Source organism: Pseudophryne corroboree, chromosome 5 (assembly GCF_028390025.1).
Source record: "Pseudophryne corroboree isolate aPseCor3 chromosome 5, aPseCor3.hap2, whole genome shotgun sequence".
Taxonomy (NCBI): Eukaryota; Metazoa; Chordata; class Amphibia; order Anura; family Myobatrachidae; genus Pseudophryne; species Pseudophryne corroboree.
The window spans coordinates 105,070,033-105,090,216 of record NC_086448.1 but is presented as its reverse complement, the minus strand read 5'-3'; the positions used below and the strand labels follow the sequence as shown (position 1 = coordinate 105,090,216).

The window sequence follows — 20,184 nt, the reverse complement described above, 5'->3', positions numbered from 1 at the left end:
TATGCTATACAGGGGTATTCTTACATTATCTTATGGGGGAGGCATCAAGGCTTCAGGAGTATGCACAAGGTAAGTAAGTGACAGTATGAGAATTCTTAAGAAAAAGGGGGGAACTTTTTATGTCCACCCTATTCAATCAAATGCAACAATTTACAAAAAAGGGGGAATTATTCCCACGGAATCTGTTGTATGATTCATCAATATTCAGGAAAAGTGAAATTTTAATGAAAGTTTATAGGTCTTAATAAGTTAATTGTCGATATCTTTATATTAATATTTTTATCTCCGAAAAGACCTATTATAAACAGCTCTCAACGGTATATCCATAGATTCCACAATGTTATTGAAACAATATATACTGTACATTCAGACTAAAGTGCCACATGGGCTTCACGTATAGTGTACCTGCACTGTATAGATATCACAGTATATATTTCCCACTATTAAATAGTGGCATACATGTAATGATCAATATCATAAAAGAAAAACATTGTCATCCAGTGCCACTTGTGCTTGGGATAAGGGGCACTACTACTGTCAGAATTATGTGTATTAGGAACACTACTACTGTGGGCATTATGTGTATAAGGAGCACTACTACTGGGGGCATTATGTGCAAAAGTTGCGCTACTACTGTGGCCATTATGTGTGGAAGCGGTGCTACTACTGGGGGCATTATGTGTGTAAGCAGTGCTACTACTGTGGTCATTATGTGTATAAGGGGCACTACTACTGTGGGCATTATGTGTATAAGCAGTGCTACTACTGGGGCATTATATGAATAAACAGCGCTGCTACTAGAGGCATTATATGAATAAACAGTGCTACTACTGAGGGCATTATGTGTATAGGTGGTGCTACTACTGTAGGAATTATGTGTATAAGGGGCACCACTACTGTGGCAACTATGTGTAGAGGCTGAACTACTACTGGGCATTATGTGTGTTAGGGACACTTCTGCTGTGGACATTGTGTAAAAGGGGAACTGCTGTGTGCTGTAATGTGTATAAGAGGTACTACTGTGTAGTATAACCTGACTTAGGGTCACTACTGTGTGTTGTAACGTGAATAAGGGACACTGCTATTGTATGTGGTGTAATTTGAATCAGGAGCAAACATGTGGCACTTAAACTTTCAACATGGTACACATAGGAAACAGAATGGCACTACAGTAGGGCATCTAAAATCAAAGAAGCAATTTCATTTTACATTGGTAAAGAAAAAAGCATAAAAAAGGAATGTTAGATGCAAAGAAACATGAAAGTGGCAAGGAAAGACTCAGATCTTTTCCTTTAAGTGGTGGTTCTGCAACTGTCAGTGAGTCATTGTCTTCTGCATCTCATGATGATGCAAACATTTTTGCTCCCAGACTCTAGAAGAGGTGTCAAAATAATAAAAACCACTAAGACAGTAGACCAAACTGTGCATTCAGAACCGTCACACATTCCTGAGGAATGTTTATGGGTGAGTCTGGCATTTCTCACATTGTCCTCATAAAGAAGCCTCGTTCCACCATTTCTAATATGGTGATGATGAAAGCACAATAGAAATTGAGGATTAATGTGTGGAAGTGGAACAGGATGAGGGGATAAGTGTGTACTACTGACACTGAGGATATTGATGATAATGTTGTTTGTGTAAGTCAGCTACCAGTGGCTGCAGTTGTTGATCGTGATAAAAAGCCATAGTGATGTCTGGGCATAAGACTAAAAAAGCCACCTCCTGGGTGTGGGATTATTTTTACCCAAATCCTGACAATGTTTGTGAAGGCATCTGCTCCATTTGTGAGGAGGCCAAAGTTAGTAGAGGTAGGGAAATTAGCCATCTAGGCAACTCCTCCAAGTTATGTCATTTGCAGCGAGTTCATGAAATTTTATAATGTAATTAACACCCTCCTCATTAACCTTCTCAATAGGGATCAGAGGTAGTTCTTCCAAAAAATATTTTTGTGGGGGCCCAAACAAAGCAAGCACTTCAGCCACAAAAGTGTAAGTCCTGTCACAGAAGTGCTTGGTTTTGTCCTGGGGGGGGTAGGGAGATCTTGCACCACTTTGCTTTTCTGCTACTGCTGTGTGGCAATGTTTCATAGATGTGCTATAAGCTGCCGTGTGTTTGTGCCGCTGCTCTGTCGGTTAGTAACCAGCCAGCTCGCTGCAGCCTTTGGCCTAAAATGGATCAAAACAATATTGTGAGCTGTGAGGTGGTCAAAATTGACTGGAAATGGCTGGGAATTAATGTTACTGAGGTTAATAATATTGTAGGAACAAAAACAGGCCAATTTATGTGATTTTAGCTGTGTTTATGATTTTTGTAAAAAAAAAAAATACAGATCCAAAACCAAAACACACAAGGCGGTTTTGGCAAAACCAAATACAGATCCCAAACACGAGGGATATACAGATCTGACATTCAAACACAGGGGTCAGCGCACATCTCCATATTGTGCCCCCACTCCCTACTGTATGTTTTGTACTGTGCTGCTACCCCAACATCTGTATGTTATTTTCTATCACCTCATCCTCTGTATGTCCTGTTCTGTGCTAACCCCATCATCGCTATGGCCTGTTCTGTGCTACCTCCATCATCTGTATGTGCTATTCTATGTTACACTTCCATCATCTGTATGCCCTGTTCTGTGATACCCCTATCTTCTGTATGTCCTGTGCTACTCCCCATCAACTGTATGCCCTGTTCTGTGCTACCCCACATCATCTGTATGTCCTGTTCTGTGCTACACCCCCATCATCTGTATGTCCTGTTCTGTGCTATCCCCATCTCTTTTATTCCATGCTCTATGCTATCTCTCCATCATCTTTATGCCCTGTATGTGCTATTCTGTGATCCACCCTATCTGTATGTCCTGTTCTGTGCTACCCTCGCCATCTGTATGTCTTGTTCTGTGCTACAACCCCATCATCTGTATGTCCTGTTCTGTGCATCGTCTGTATGTCCTGTTCTGTGCTACACCGCCATCGTCTGTATGTCCTGTGCTACAACCCCATCATCTGTATGTCCTGTTCTGTGCTACACCCCCATCGTCTGTATGTCCTGTGCTACACCCCCATCATCTGTATGTCTTGTTCTGTGCTACCCCCATCATCTGTATGTCCTGTTCTGTGCTACCCCCGCCATCTGTATGTCCTGTTCTGTGCTACACCCCCGCAATTATCTTCCTGTTCTGTGCTACCCCCATCATCTGTATGTCCTGTTCTGTGCTACACCCCCGCAATTATCTTCCTGTTCTGTGCTACCCCCATCATCTGTATGTCCTGTTCTGTGCTACACCCCCGCAATTATCTTCCTGTTCTGTGCTACCCCCGCCATCTGTATGTCCTGTTCTGTGCTACACCCCCGCAATTATCTTCCTGTTCTGTGCTACCCCCATCATCTGTATGTCTTGTTCTGTGCTACACCTCCATCATCTGTATGTCCTGTTCTGCGCAATACCCATGCAATTATCTTACTTCCTGTTCTGTGCTTCAGAGATGTTATAGTTCTTTTTTATAACACTCAGCTTCTGTTCTTATTTATTGGATACTCACTGATATCCAAGTGAACAAGAAGCACCTATAATTTGGACAGACCATAGTCCCCTATTATATAACTCTGCTTCTGTTCTCTTTTTTGGATACCAATTATTATCCCAACTCAATATCTTTCACCTCAGGTTCACCAATATCTATGAGATAGATTTCAAATATAATGAAGAATTTTCTCACTGGAGGTGACAAGTTTTAATTTTGTGTTTTGTATGTGTATTTAATATTTTACTTGACAGCATTAAAAGTTAAGTTTTAATATTTTCTATCATATCAAGTGTGCCCCAACACAGTCATTCTTCTCCTCGCCTTGCCAAGTAATTACTGATGTTACAAGACAAAAATTGATATGTTGTATTCTCAATATTGGTTGAGCCTCAAATGTCTGCCTGACTGTACTGCAGAGGTTCCCAAACGCGGTCCTAGAGGCACCCCAACAGTCCAGGTTTTAGGTATATCCATAGCTCAGCACAGATCCATGGCTCAGCCACATCCATATCCATGGCTCAGCACATTAAACATGGTTAAATCAAATTGACTAAGGTGCTAATTAAGTCACCTGTGGCCAAAATGGATACATTTTAGACAAGGACCGTTGGGGTGCCTTGAGGACCGTGTTTGGGAACCTCTGCGTGTACTGTATTCAAGTGATGGTCTATATTAACAGAGCAAGCCATTACAATGCCTATACAGTATTACTTACTTAATGCTGTGTTTAATAGTAACAATATTTCACTGTTTACTTAAAGGACAAAATAAATGATGCACAGACAGAAATAAAGAAACATTTTAATTTACACATCATCTGTAACAATGATTATGAACAACACACACAACTGGAATCTCTCTCTGTGTATGATTAGTGATTACTGGCGGGAGACACAACCTGTGCTTCCTGAGGTTATATAAAAGGCACATTGAAGTATTTACTGTATACTGTTGCAGTGTGGAGTACAGTAGTCAGCGGCATGATCTGAAGTAGTGGTACACAAAAAGCACCTAACATTTTATGTAACAATGACAGATCTAGTCAGTGTCGGACTGGGGCATGTAGGGCCCACCGTGGGAATGCAATGATAGGGGGCCGGCCTATGTTAGCGGTGTTGCCAGTTTGCAGAGGGTATGTGGCCTTCCACCTCATTGCTTTGACTAACCATTAGAGAGTGCAATGTCTCGAACCCTTCATAAATATATACAGTACATTCAGCTGCTGCATGCATGATAATGTACCAGATTAATAACAGATTAATAACAGCAATGCACTGTAGAAAATACACCATAGTACAGTATAAGGTAACATCTGTATGATGTATAATTCAAGTGCACAGTCTGGAACCTGACCCTTAGAGCAGGAGGTGGACCCCCAGGCAATAGGGCCCACCGGTGGTTTCCCCTGTACCCCTGTGGACCAGTCAAGCCTGGATCTAGTGTCAGTCCATAGCATATGAGGTTTTGGTGCAGTAATACTGCCCGAGCCTTAGACCTCAAGGTATTTCATTTGAGGAAGCAAGATGTGAGGAAGCAGAGAAGACCCCATACAGGCAATATTTTCTAATTAGGAATGATACAATGAAGTGATGGCTCATCCTATTATGTTCTATGTTTTTAAGGTGTACAAAATGGAACAGACATTTTCTGGGCTGAAGCAGAGTACTGTATAATTCTAAAGAAACTAGTGACATCACCACAGATGAGACCTCTAACCTCAGAGCCGGCACAAGTTCTTAAGGAATTGATAGCCCACACCCACATACATATTGGTTCTTCCTACAAAATGGCCACCTCTGGGAGTGAGAGACTTAAGTTTTATTTTCAAGCATTACAGTTATTTACCTGCATTCACAAGGTGGGCTCTCTCATGTACAAAACGTTATACTGTATCTCAGCAATTTTTTAGTACAATTTTTAAAAATGTTGTTGGGAGGCATCAGATTCATTTCTAATGCCAAGTTGCGCTTGCCACTTTTATTCAGGATAATTAATGTAAAGTTTATAGAAGTGGATATGTTGCCCATAGCAACCAAACAGATTTGAGCTAAAATCTTGTAGAAGGTGCTAGATAATGATATGTAGAATCTGGCTGGTTGCTATTGGCAACATCTCCACTTCTATAAAGCCCCACTCTAGTAAATATACCCCTTAGAGTCTGAAACAATAACCTAGGAATTATTTTACCTTCATGAAAAGTTTTTACTGACACTAAAAAAAATAGTACGTTAATTTTGCTCAATGTCTTCCACTAGAACATCTGTATCCTGTGTCGGGGGTACACGGCTGCCATTAAAGAATAACGTGTTGTTTGAACTTCTGTTCCGAGGAGGCTTGTTCAGTTTTCTCCTGTATACATACAAAGCAATGGTGGTTCCAGCAACAACAAGTATTACAAGAATAACCACGCCAGCTGTCGTGCCATGTGAAGGTGCATCTGCCTTTTTTTCTTCTGTAAAGAAAAATAATTATTTAAACCAGACAGAAAAAAAATTATAGGATTTTATATAGCTACCGGTAAATCCTTTTCTCGTAGTCCGCAGAGGATGCTGCGGTTCCATTTAGTACCATGGGGTATAGACCAGTGACGTGCGGTGCGGTGGGGTGAGGCAGGTGAAGCAGGTGAGGCATAGCCCTTCCTGTCATAATAACGTTTGTGCCAGAGTTTTGACTGGATAAAGTATATGAAAAATACAAATAATATGTTAAAAATATCTTCTTTCTATTCTGATCAATTTTAAAGTCAAATCTCTGGAGTAAATCGTCTATGGCATGTGAAGCAGTGCCTCACCTACTTATCTTTTCCACCCATCTCTGATTAAAACTCACCACATTTCCAGGAGTTTATACTACTGCACCTGTGTATAATGCACACATGAACCATTTGGCTCATATATTGTGTGTAAATCTGGCTCTGGTACTAACCAGTGCCTCCTGAGAAAGTTACCTCACCGCACGTCGCTGGTATAGATGGATCCACTAGGAGCCACTGGCACTTTAAGAGTTTAATAGTGTGGGCTGGCCCCTCCCTCTATGGCCCTCCTATCAGACACAGTCTAGTAACTATGGCCCTCATTCCGAGTTGATCGCTCGCTAGCTGCTTTTATCAGAAGTGCAAACGCTAAGCCGCAGCCCTCTGGGAGTGTATCTTAGCTTAGCAGAAGTGCGATCGAAAGGATCGCAGCGCTAATGCAAAAATATTTTCAAGCAGTTTCTAAGTAGCTGCAGACCTACTCCTGCATTGCGATCACTTCAGTCTAGTTAGTTCCTGCTTTGACGTCACAAACACACCCTGCGTTCGGCCAGCCACTCCCCCGTTTCCCCAGGCATGCCTGCGTTTTCATCTGACACACCTGCGTTTTTAAGCACACTCCCAGAAAATGGGCAGTTACCTCCCCGAAACACCCCTTTCCTGTCAATCACTAAGCAATCAGCACAGCGACTGAAAAGCGTCATCAGACCTTGTGTGAAACTGCATAGTTTTCTGTGAAAGTACGCCACGCGTGCGCACTGCGGCCCATACGCATGCGCACAAATGCCGAATTTTAGCCTGATCGCTGCGCTGCGAACAACGGCAGCTAGCAAACAACTCAGATTGACCACCTATGCCCGAGGAGACGGACATACTTCGAGAGAAGGAAATACACAGATAGTGGTGAGATTCACACCAGCTCACACATAACAAAAGGAAAGCCAAGCTAACCAACTTGAAACGGTTCAGCAACGACTGAACCAATAATACTTGACCAAGTAACAATGCAGGAATTCGAAGCACTGGGCGGGCGCCCAGCATCCTCTACGGACTACGAGAAAAGGATTTACCGGTAGGTACATAAAATCCTATTTTCTCTTATGCCCTAGAGAATGCTGGGGTTCCATTTAGTACCATGGGGATGTGCCAAAGCTCCCCGTACGGGAGGGAGAGTGCTGAGGTTCCTGCAGAACAGATTGGTCTCTGAGGACTTAAAGTTTGGCCAAAGTATCGAACTTGTAAAACTTAGCAAATGTGTTCGACCCTGACCAAGTAGCCGCTCGGCAAAGCTGAATAGCCAAGACACCCCAGGCAGCCTCCCAGGAAGAACCCACTTTACGGTTAGAGTGGGCCTGAACAGATTTTGGAACCAGCAATCCTGCCGCAGAATAAGCATGCTGGATAGTAAGCCTGATCCAGCGAGAAATTGTCTGCTTAGAAGCAGGACACCTAATCTTGTTGAAATCATAAAGGCAGGGCCGAAACTAGGGTTCCTGTCACCCGGGGCAAGGCATGAATTTGGCGCCCCCCCACCCCCCCATAAAATGATTATGTATACACATTATATATATATATATATATATAAACAGAGCAGTGAAAGCAGCACTCGAAAACTGATAGAAAACAAAAGCATTAGATGACCGGTGCCCTCCACGGGTAACCAAACAGTGACCAGACATGTACTATAGCAGCTGGCGGCACTCACGGCTCCATTAAAAGGATGACACAGACGCAGTTTTAGTAGTCAACGTTTCAATGTTAAAAAAGTCCTGATGAAAATTTTACTCTTTTAACATTGAAACGTTGACTAGTAAGACTGCGTCTGTGTCATCCTTTTAATGGAGCCGTGAGTGCGCCAACTGCTATAGTGTATATATATATATATATTTTTTTTTTGTTTCCATTTGCCCGGCACTCCTACGGATAACAGGATTACTTGCTGGGGTGCCCTCTTAAGCTTATGCAAGCTAATTGTAGAGGAGGTAATGAAGCGGCACTCACCACACTTGCGATCAACTTGAATAAAGGTCCTTTATTTCTAAATTTCTATGTGCCTACGTTTCGGGGCACGACCTCCATCGTCATAGACAGCATAGTGGTGTCCCCGACGACGGGGGTTGTGCCCCGAAATGTAGGATTCAAATAAAGTACTTTAATTCAAGTTGATCGCAAGTGTGGTGAGTGCCGCTTCATTACCTCTTCTCTCTCTCTCTCTCTCTCGCTATATATATAAACAAAGCAATGAACCAGCACTCCCCTGATGCAAATGTAGATGCCAGGGTGCCCTCTGCAATGGTGAGTTATATAAGAAAGAAAGCATTGGCACTCCCAGTTGTCTTTGTAAAAAAAAAAAAAATTGTAATTATTCAAGCATGAAGTACAAATTCAAGCGTATATTACATCTTATGCTGCATAGCCACCCTATGCAGCATAAGATGTAATATACGCTTGAACTTGTATTTCATTCTTGAATAATTACTAAAGAAGTTTACAAAGACAACTGAGAGTGCCGCTGCTTTCTTCCTGGCACTGGCTGCTACTCTGATTCACTACCCCTCCCTACCTCCCCACCTCCTCTTCTTTCAGTGTAGTTGCAGGCTTAGCTATCGCAGCTGATCTGCTGCAGCACGCACCTTCTTTTATTGTTTTTGGTGCGCATTCAAACTTCACTCCTGGCGGCCTGCCTCCTGCCTCCAACCTCGGCTCTCTCCCTCTGTGGACATGACGTCACACGCACGCTGCGGCATCTGAAACCAGGAAGCGCTGTGAGCGTCTTGAGCCGGCTCCAGACTAGACGCTACCAAGTACCCTGTTTCCAGGCAGCGGGAGGCGGCTGTAGCAGTGCGCATTATAGCACCAGAAACGGACTTCCTAGCGCCCCCTACAGTCCAGCGCCTGGGGCACGTGCCCCCCTAGCCCCCCCTAGTTTCGGCCCTGATAAAGGACAAATAGTGCGTCCGACTTCCTGTGACGAGTAGTTCTCTTCACATACAGTATATTTTCAAAGCCCGCACAACATCCAAGGACTTTGAGGTAATTGAGGTGACAGTAGCCACTGGCACCACAATAGGTTGGTTGATATGAAAAGCTGACACAACCTTTGGAAGAAATTGCTGACGCGTTCTGAGCTCAGCTCTATCCTCATGGAAAATCAAGTAGGGGCTCTTGTGCGACAATGCCCCCAATTCTGACACACGTTTTGCAGATGCCAATGCCAACAGTGTGACTGCCTTCCAAGTAAGAAACTTGACGTCCACCTCCTGTAAAGGTTCGAACAAATCCGATTGCAGGAACTGCAGCACCACATTAAGATCCCAAAGTGCCGTAGGAGGCACAAAGGGTGGTTGGATGTGCAGAGCTCCCTTCAATAATGTCTGACCCTCAGGGAGAGCAGCCAATTGTTTCTGGAAGAAAATGGACAAGGCCGAAATCTGGACCTTTATGGAGCCGAAGCGTAGGCCCACATCCACACCTGCTTGCAGAAAGAGGAGAAAACGTCCTGGTTGAAACTCCACTTTTGGAAACTTTTTGGATTCACACCAAGACACATACTTTTTCCAAATCTGATGGTAATGCTTAGACGCTACTCCCTTCCTAGCTTGGATCAGAGTAGGAATGACCTTGTTCGGAATGCCCTTCCGAGCTAAGATCTGGCATTAAACCTCCATGCCGTCAAACGTAGCCGTGGTAAGTCTTGATAGGCGAACGGCTCCTGTTGTAGAAGGTCCTCGCAAAGAGGAAGAGGCCTCGGATCCTCCAGCAGTAATTCCAGAAGATCCGCATACCAAGCCCTGCTTGGCCAGTCCGGAGCAATGAGGATCGCCGGAACTCTTGTTCTTTTAGTAGTTTGAGAATCCTTGGGATGAGTGGAAGTGGAGGGAACACATACACTGACTGGAACACCCACAGAGTCACCAGGGCGTCCACCGCCACTGCTTGCGGGTCTCGTGACCTGGAACAGTACTTCTGAAGCTTCTTGTTGAGGCAAGAGGCCATCATGTCTATCTGAGGTACACCCCATCAGCGTGTTACCTCTGCGAATACCTCCGGGTGGATGCCCCATTCTCCTGGATGGAGATCGTGTCTGCTGAGGAAGTCCACTTCCCAGTTGTCTACTCCCGGAATTAAGATCGCCGACAGCGCCACTGCATGCCTTTCTGCACAGAGGAGGATTCTTGTTACCTCTGACATTGCAGCTCTGCTCTTCATTCCGCCCTGCCTGTTTATGTAGGATACCGCTGTGATGTTGTCCGACTGAACCTGAATGGCTTGATCCTGCAGAAGATGTGACGCTTATAGAAGGCCATTGTATATGGCCCTTAGTTCCAGAATGTTTATTGGAAGGATAGATTCCTGACTTGACCACTTTCCTTGGAAGTTTTCCCCCTGGGTGACTGCTCCCCAACCTCTGAGACTTGCATCCGTGGTTAGAAGAATCCAATTCTTAATCCCGAACCTGCGGCCCTTGAGTAGGTGAGAAGTTTGCAGCCACCAAAGGAGTGAAATTCTGGCTTTCGGTGACCACTTGCCCGGGAGATCCAGCTAGAAGAAACTTGCATGGAATCTTCCGTACTGCAGAGCCTCGTAGGAGGCTACCATCTTTCCCAGAACGTGAATGCACTGATGAACTGATAACCAGGCTGGCTTTAAGACATCCCGGACCATTGATTGGATCACCCACGCTTTCTCCACTGGTAGAAGTACCCTCTGCACTTCCGTGCCGAGTATCTTCCCCAGGAAGGGCAGTCTCTTTGTCAGCTCCAAATGTGACTTTGGAAGGTTCAGGATTCCCCCATGATCCCAGAGTATTTGAATTGAGAGAGCAATACTCTGCAACAGCCTCTCCCTGGAAGATGCCTTTATCAGTAGATCATCCAGATATAGAATTATGTTCACTCCGTGCTTGCGGAGGAGGAGCATCATCTCTGCCATGACCTTGGTGAACACCCTCGGTGCTGTGGAGAGGCCAAATGGCACTGTCTGGAACTGATAGTGACAGTCCTGTAGTGCAAACCTTAGATAGGCCTCCTTATGCCGCCAGATTGGAATGTGAAGGTACGCATCCTTGATATAAGGAATTCCCCCTCCTCCAGACCTGAGATCACTGCTAACAGAAACTCCATCTTGAATTTGAACACCCGCAAGTAGGGGTTCAATGACTTTAGGTTCAATATTGGCCTTACCGAACCGTCCGGTTTCGGTACCACAAACGGGTTTGAGTAATAACCCCTGTTTTTTAGGTGAGGTGGAACTGGAACAATGACATTTGTTTGTACCAATTTTTGAATGGCTTCCTGCTGGATTGTACTTTCAGCGAAGCTGGCAAGCCTGATTTGAAGACTCTGTGAGGTGGGAGTTCCTGAAACTCCAGTCTGTACCCCTGGGCAACAATATCTTTTACACAAGGATCTAGGCAGTATGACGCCCAGATGTGACTGAAATCTTTTAGTCTCGCACCCACCAGACTGATCTCTAGGCTGGGTAGTCCACCGTCATGCTGTTTATTTTGAGGAAGCAGAACCTGGTTTCTGTTCCTGGGAACCTGTTGGTGCAGGTTTTCTGGATTTTCCCCGCCCTCCTCTAAAGAAGGTGGGGGGCCCTTTGGATCTTTTCAATTTTGCGGTCCGAAAAGACTGCAGTGTAGGAGTAGGATATGATTTCTTAGCCGGTGCAGCTGCGGAAGGAAGAAAAGTCAAATTACCCACAGTTGCCGTGGATATCCACGCATCCAGTGCATCCCCAAAAATGGCCTGACCTGTGAAGGGTAGGTTCTCCACACTTTTCTTGGATTCTGCATCCGCAGATGATTGACATAGCCAGAGTCCTCTGCGTGCTGAGACTGCCATGGAAGTAGCCCTTGCATTAAGCTGGCCAATGTCCTTCATGGCCTCTACCATGAAACCTACAGAATCCTGTATGTGACGTAAAAACAAGTCAATGTCACCCCTATCCATAGTATCTAAATCCTCTAGTAAGGTGCCTGACCACTTTACTATGGCTCTAGAAATCCACGCACAAGCAATAGTGAGTCTCCGAGCCACTCCCGTAACAGTGTATAGTGATTTGAGCGTAGTCTCAATCTTGCGGTCAGCCGGCTCCTTTAAGAAGGTTGAGCCTGGGACAGGTAAAACAACCTTTTTTGACAACCTAGATACAGAAGCGTCCACTATAGGTGGGTTTTCCCACTGCTTTCTATCCTTTTTAGGGAAAGGGAAAGCAATGAGAATTCGTTTAGGGATCTGGAATTTTTTCTCTGGGTTTTCTCAGGACTTTTCAAACAAGGAGTTTAACTCCGTAGAAGCAGGGAAGGTAAGCAAGAATTTCTTATTTAAGGTAAAATAAGACTCCTCTGTCTGCTCAGGTACCTTCTCAGTAATATGCAAAACATCACTAATGGGTTCAATCATTAGTTGCACCCCTTTAGCAAGGGTTGCATCCCTCCCTGCATATCCCCATCACCGGTATCAGTGTCAGCTTCCATTATCTGGGCAAGTGTAAATTTTTGTGGGTATGTAGGTGGGTTTTTAGACAAAGTAGTGGGGGCTGAATACATCATAATCTCCACAGATTTTCTCAAAAACTGTGTCTCTTTTTCAGTATGTGACATCCTTGTTGAAATCTGAAATCATTCCCTTTAAAGAATCCACCCATGTGGGTTCGGATCCAGAAGGCTGAGAAACTATATTGCAGTCTACTCTTGAGTACATGGAATAGACTCCTCAGGAGAAGATAATCATTCTGCAGCACAGGACACAGAACCCATAGACATGGTAATGTGGGATATACACACACACACACACACACACACACGAAAATGTCGGACACAGTTTCCCCCAGAGTACCTTCAGAGAGTCACAGAGTATAAGGAGCCAGCCACACGGCGCTCTTGTAGGCTGTTATTATTATAAAGCCTAGCTAACCTTTATAGGGTAGTTAGTACTGTTAGCACACTCCCCCCCCCCTGTCTATAATACCCTGGTACCGCAGAGGTATTGCTGGAGTTATGCGGAGGGCAGCGCTCCTTGTCAGCGTCCTGTCTTATGATCTGCAGGGAGAAAATGGCACTGGTGAGTGCTGGATCCGCTCTGAGAGGAAGCCCCGCCCCCTGTAATGGCGCACAGCTTCTCGCACTTATTCTTTATACTGGCCTGAGGTTTTTTATGTGTTAACAGCGGGATTAGCCCCTGTTAACTAATGTGACCAGTGCAGGGTTAATGCGCTGGCTCAGGACGCCCCTCAAGCGTCGACATGTGCATGTTCCAGGAGCGCAGGCTCTCAAAGCTGCGCTCCAACCCTTGTGCCGCCATACCCGCCGGCGTACCGCTAACCGGGACGGCGGTGCTGTACTCACCACTCTTCTATCTTCTGGCTCTGTTAGGGTGTGGCGGCCGTGCTGCGGGAGTGGGCAGTTGCCTCAGAAGCTCAGTGTCCTCTCAGCGGAGTAGAGAACTATTAACTCTTTATTAAGTTGGTTCCTACTCCCCCCCTAAGCCCCACGAAGCAGGGAGACTGTTGCCAGCAGCCTTCCTGTAAAATAACAAACTCTGGAAATAAAAAACTAAGAGAACTCCTAGGAGCTCCACTAGCTGTGACTGGCTCCTCCGGGCACATTTTTTAAACTGAGTCTTATAGGAGGGGCCAGCCCACACTATTAAACTCTTAAAGTGCCAGTGGCTCCTAGTGAACCCGTCTATGCCCCATGGTACAAAATGGAACCCCAGCATCCTCTAGGACTTAAGAGAAAAACTAAGTGTCATTATTATAGTAATATAGTGACAGACAGTGATACAGATGTTTAATACTCAATGGCGTTGGAACGGGGGGAGGGGGGGGGGCGGGCATGCGCCTCTGACATGACCCCCCCCAAACATGTCAGAGGCACAGGTGCTGGGGGGTGCTTACCACGGGATCCCCGCGCAGACTTCTACTTTAAAAAGTGCGCTCTGTACTGCCCCCTGTCCTGTCCTAGCTGGTTATTCACTGATGCATTACTGTGAGGAGGCGGGGATGTCCCAGTAGGCTCGGCACGGCCAGACCTCCTCCCAGTAATACATCAGTGAAGAGCCGACTAGGACAGGACAGGGACATCACACAGAGCACACTTTTTAAAGTAGGAGTCTCCATGGGGATCCCATGGTAAGCGTTCCCGTGCGGAGGGGTGGAGGGATAATCGGAGGAGAGACAAAATTTATATTTTTCTATGTCTCCCCAACCACTACACATTCTGGCGCCCCTGTAATTAGTAATACTAAATGGAGGACATAACCCTTTTAGCAAGTGCCTCGTTGTTAAATGGGGCCCTAAGTAGTGATTTGGTGGCAATCAACTTAGTCAATGTCTTTAGATCAGTGGCAGAACTAGCGAGTTGCGGACACAGGTGCAACAGAATGCATTGGGCCCCCCCGACCGCTCCACACAATAGATGGATAGAAATCACCCACACAGAAGTAGCTCTCCATACACATTACGCCCACACAGTAGCAGCGCCTCTTACACATTACGCCCATACAGTAATGGCAGCAGCGCCTCTTACACATTACGCCCACACAGTAATGGTAGCACCCCGTACATATTACATCTACACAGAAGTAGTGCCCCATACACATTACGCCCACACAGTAGCAGCGCCTCTAAGATATTACGCCCCCACACATTAATGGTAGCACCCCGTACATATTACATCTACACAGAAGTAGTGCCCCATACACATTACGCCCACACAGTAGCAGCGCCTCTTAGATATTACGCCCCCACACATTAATGGTAGCACCCCGTACACATTATGCCTACACAGATGTAGCGCCCCGTACATATTACACCCACACAATAGAAGTGCCCCTTAAACATTACACCCACATAGTAATGGTAGCGCCCCATACAGAATGCGCCCACAGCGGGGCTGCAAGAAGGTACCTGAGCCAGTGGCATGGGTGGATAATCAGGGTCTTTTTCTCAATTAATATCACATGGTGCTAACTTTTGTAATCTGCAGATCACCAACGTCACTGTTGGTGTCTAGTTAATGTTTTCTTTGCAGACTAAAAGATCTCGGCCAATTTATCACAATCCGCAGCTGAGGATGAGGATGCGATAATAGGATTTTAATTACCTATCGGTAAATCCTTTTCTCGCGTCCACCGCCACTGCCTGTGGGTCTCTCGACCTGGAACAATACTGCTTGAGCTTCTTGTTGAGTCGAGAGGCCATTATGTCAATCTGTGGATAACCCCACCGATGCATTAGCCACTGGAACACCTCCGGGTGGAAGCCCCATTTCCCCAGGTGCAGGCCGTGTCTGCTGAGGAAGACCGCTTCCCAGTTGTCTATTCCCGGAATGAAGACCGCCGACAACACCACAGCGTGCTTTTCCGCCCAGAGGAGAATTCTTGACACCTCTGATATTGCGGCTCTGCTTGTTTTTGGCAACAGACGAATCCTCTGGTGCATGTGAAGATGCAATCCGGACCATTTGTCCAACAGATCCAGCTGGAAGGGACTCGCATGAAACCATCCGTATTGAATTGCCTCGTACAAGGCCACCATTTTCCCCAGAAGGCATATGCAGAGATGCACTGAGATCCGGGTTGGCTTCAGGACAGCCCAAACCATGGACTGGATTATTATTGCCTTTTCCAAGGGAAAGAATACTTTCTGAGACTCTGTGTCCAGAATCATTTCCAGGAAATGAAGCTTCTGCATTGGTTCTAGGTGAGATTTTGGTAGGCTCAGAATACACCAGTGATCCAGGAATAGTCTGGTTGATAGACCAATGTTCTCCAACAACTGCTCCCTGGAAGGGCCTTTATAAGCAGATCATCTAGGTACGGAAATTATGTTCACTACTCGTTTGCGGAGAAGTAACATAGTTTCTGAAAACACTGGTGAACACCCTCAGTGCTGTGGAGAGACCAAATGGCAGGGCCTGGAACTGGTAGTGACAGTTCTGCTGAGCAAACCGTAGATAAGCCTGATGAGGCGGCCAGATCGGAATATGAAGGAACGCATCCTTGATATCCAGAGATACTAGCAATTCCCCCTCTTCTTAGACCTGAGATCATCGCTCTTGGTGACTCCATTTTGAATTTGAACCCTCGTAAGTTAGGGTTCAATGACTTGAGATTCAGAATCGGTCTTACCGAACCATCCGGTTTCGGTACTACAAACAAGCTAGAATAGTAACCCTTGTTTTGTAGATGAGGTGGAACTGGAACAATGACCTGGGTCTGTACCAATTTTTGAATGGCGTCCTGTAAGGTTATACTTGCCTCTTGTGAAACTGGTAAGCCTGATTTGAAGAATCTGTGAGGTGGGAGCCCCTGGAAATCCAGTCTGTATCCCTGGGATATAGGATCTATAACCCATATATATACTCTCCTGATTGGCTGTGCGCACTCGAGATACAATGTAGCACATAGGCGCTGCATTGTATCCAATGGTGAGAACTTTGCATCAGCGGTTGAGGTTACTCGTAGTCAACGGCTGACCGCAAAGTTCCCACCATTGAATATAATTGAGCGGCATAGTGCTATGCGCCGCCTGACAGCTCAGACGCGCACAGCCAATCAGGAGAGTGCCACAAGTACGTATATTACAAACTAAGAAGAGGACAGATCTACACAGTATTTTTGTGAGTATAATTTTATTTACAGGTACCCCGTGGATTCTACGTGGAGGATGGGACCGAGCCTCGTGTCAACATAGGTAAGTATGTGTGTATGTCGGTGTGCATGTATGTAATAAAGTTTTACTATCACGGTGTGTGTGTACTGTTTTTATTTGGGTATTTTTTTTTGCAGTAAAAGTACAGGTACCAGCGGGCCCGTTTCCCCCCGCATGCTGGTACTTGTGGTTCTCCAAGTACCAGCTTGCGGGGGAGGCTTGCTGGGACTTGTAGTTCTGCTACAAAAAACAATATTCTTTATTTTGTCACTTGGCTATCAGCCTCCCATCCGCCGCCCTTGGATAGGCAAGACAGCCTCGGGCTTCACCCCTGGCCCTTGGGTGGCTGAGGGGGTGACCCCTTGATTTAAGGGGTCCCCACTACTCCAGGGTACCCCGGGGTGACTAGTTGGGGATTTAATGCCATGGCCGCAGGGACCGGTATAAAAGTGTCCCCCTGCTGTGGCATTATCTCTCCAGCTAGTGGAGCCTGGTGCTGGTGTGAAAAATACGGGGGACCCCTACGTCTTTTGTCCCCCGTATTTTTTGCACCAGGACCGGATGCAGAGTCCGGTGCTGGTTGTTAAAATACAGGAGATCCCCTGTCAATTTTTCCCCCGTATTTTAACAACCAGGACCGGCTCAAAGAGCCCGAGGCTGGTTATGCTTAGGCGGGGGCACGCCACGCATTTTTTTTCTGGGTTTTTAACCCATTCCCACTCCATTCCACTGAAAAACATGCTCTGATCTCTCCATATTATTTTAGTCAGTAACAAAAAAATATATATTCTTTTAAAAAATATATTAAATAATACTTGTGGCTCCTAATAGACAAACCAAGTAGATAAACCCTTCTAATATAAATAGATATGCTTTTAGCAACAAAAAAAAAACATGTATTTAACATTTTTTATTAGATCCCACCAGCAAAATGAGGCGGACTGAAATTGACGAAATGACTGTCGAAAAACACTGTTGTCGAATCGACATTCTTCAATTGAATATACTTTTGTCGAAAAGCCGCATTTTTACCATTGCAGACATGTCGAATTTGACAACTGTCGAATTGCAAAAAGTCGAATCTGAAACGGACGACTTTTTGTCGAAAAGTACTGTATTGCATTGTCGAATCATTTTTTTGTATCGAAAATGCCCCGTTTTTCGACATTTGTGGCAATTCGACCACAATTGCATATGGCCCTATGTCTCTCGTGTACTTCTTTATTCATATGCATTGTGATTCCAATTCACAAAGTGCAATGTTTTATCTATAAATTCAATATTAGTCAGGTTCAATATTGGTCAGGTTCAATATCAGTCAGAGTAGTTGCCTGTTCATTTTAAATGCAAAACCAGCAGTGTTTTTCATTTACTATTATTTCCCTATTTATTTCCGTGGAAAGAGCCAGGGCAAGATTAACAAATGGGCCCAGCCCGCCGTCTAAAAATAGGCCTATCACCATGACAGCAAGATGACCTGCTGCCCAATTGACCCCATGGTCGGCTATAAAGTATAATCTGGCACTGGAAGAAATAACTGGCAGGCAGCAGCTTTGGAAATATACATGTTAGAATTTGATGCTATAGTTACAGTACCTGTGCACCAGTATGTTGTACTGTTATTGTGGGGTAATTCAAACACTACATTGTCCTTTTAAAATTTACACTAAGTGGATCAAATGTCATAGGAAAAAAGTGATGTACTGTACCTGGCTTCGTGACTGGCTTCTCTGTAGGCATGGGAGCTATAAATACAATATGCAACAGATTAAAAGACAATTGGGTAAAATCATTGTAAATTCAATATTGAAAGAAAAAAAAATATTTTAATCTGAGCTTGTATTTGACAACTGCTAACAGCACATGACATAAATGGGAACCAGGGCTTTCTTACTGTTCTCCCCGTCTGCTGCTGAAGTGCACAGCGGATGTTTAAGGGTCTGATTCAGAGGTGGTCGGAAGTGGTGTCAGTGCTGCGTATTCGGTAGCACCAGATCTGAGAACTTATTCTAATGCAGCAGGACGCCCATTGCCATCTACTCAAATCCGCTGCGTGCGTCCAAAGACGCAGCATCTGGTCTGACAATATCGGCCAGCCCTAAAAGGTGCTCAGAATTCCCGCCACAACTAAGCTACCGAGCCCAGTATTGGTCCAAAGACGCAGCCAGCGGATTCGGCACACCTCAAAAATGGGGCCAGCGTGCCCCCGGTTTCATAAACAAACCCCCCCCCCCCCGGCTCACAAATGGCAGCAGACTGTCAATCAAGTGGCATCCCCTGCCGCACTGCTTCCGATTATTAAGGAGCACATCTAAAACCATTGGTCAATTTTGACGGAATAGCCACAGCATCTGGACCTGAACCAGGCCTTAAATCAGAACCCGACACAAAAATGCAGGATGCTCTGCTTCTGTACCTGAATGAGTAATATACTTGTCACCCTAGCGTATTGCAAGTTACAGATGAAGCCACGCTCCTACAGTATATGCCGAGATGCGTATGCATGGACATAACACATTGCAGCATAGCGCACACTCGCCGGGCTGCGACTGCCACATCCATGCCGCCAGGCACACACATGGTGGCATAGATGAGCGTGGCTGCATATGTACTCTATAAAACATTTGCACTGTACTGGATGTAGTGATTGGGTGGTGTAGGGGCAGAGCTTATAGGAAGCCATGGATGTTTCTGCCAATCCTGTGTGTAGAAACACTGGCCCCCATTTATCAAGCCTTGGAGAGTGATAAATACTGTAGCATGGTGATAAAGTACCAACCAATCAGCTCCTAACTTCCATGTCACAGCTTTGTTTGAAACATTATACCCAAAAGACATAATACCACAGTTGTGCTAACGTGTTAGGCAGAAAAAAGTGTCACCCACACTCAAATGACAAGACAAAAAACAAAAGGAACCACCACACGAAAACGCACACAATACTTCGTATAATAATTCACAGTCCTTCAATTTAGAAGATTTTCATTGTTTTCGCATACGTCCAAGAGGATACTGGGGTCCACATTAGTACCATGGAGTATAGACGGGTCCACTAGGAGCCTTGGGCACTTTAAGAAATCAATAGTGTGCACTGGCTCCCCCCTCTATGCCCCTCCTACCAGACTCAGTTTAGAAAATGTGCCCGGAGGAGCCGTCACGCTTAGGGAAGCTCCTGAAGAGTTCTTCTACAATTTATTTTCTGTATGTTTTTTTACAGGCATTGTTGGGTGACACCAGCATGCAGCG

The 20,184-nt window shown here is 45.3% G+C and overlaps 1 protein-coding gene across 1 annotated transcript in view; it reads right to left on the bottom strand.

Annotated features, from left to right (window-relative positions):
• Positions 1-4,312: 4,312 nt before the first annotated feature.
• LOC134927294 (macrophage mannose receptor 1-like) overlaps positions 4,313-20,184 on the bottom strand; it is a 407,906-nt gene continuing 392,034 nt past the window's right edge. The window contains exons 29-30 of the mRNA XM_063921539.1: positions 18,648-18,683; positions 4,313-5,979 (exon numbers count right to left, since the gene is read on the bottom strand). Coding sequence (XP_063777609.1) covers positions 5,756-5,979; positions 18,648-18,683 — 260 coding nt within the window. The 3' untranslated portion in view covers positions 4,313-5,755. The remainder of the gene's footprint in view (positions 5,980-18,647; positions 18,684-20,184) is intronic.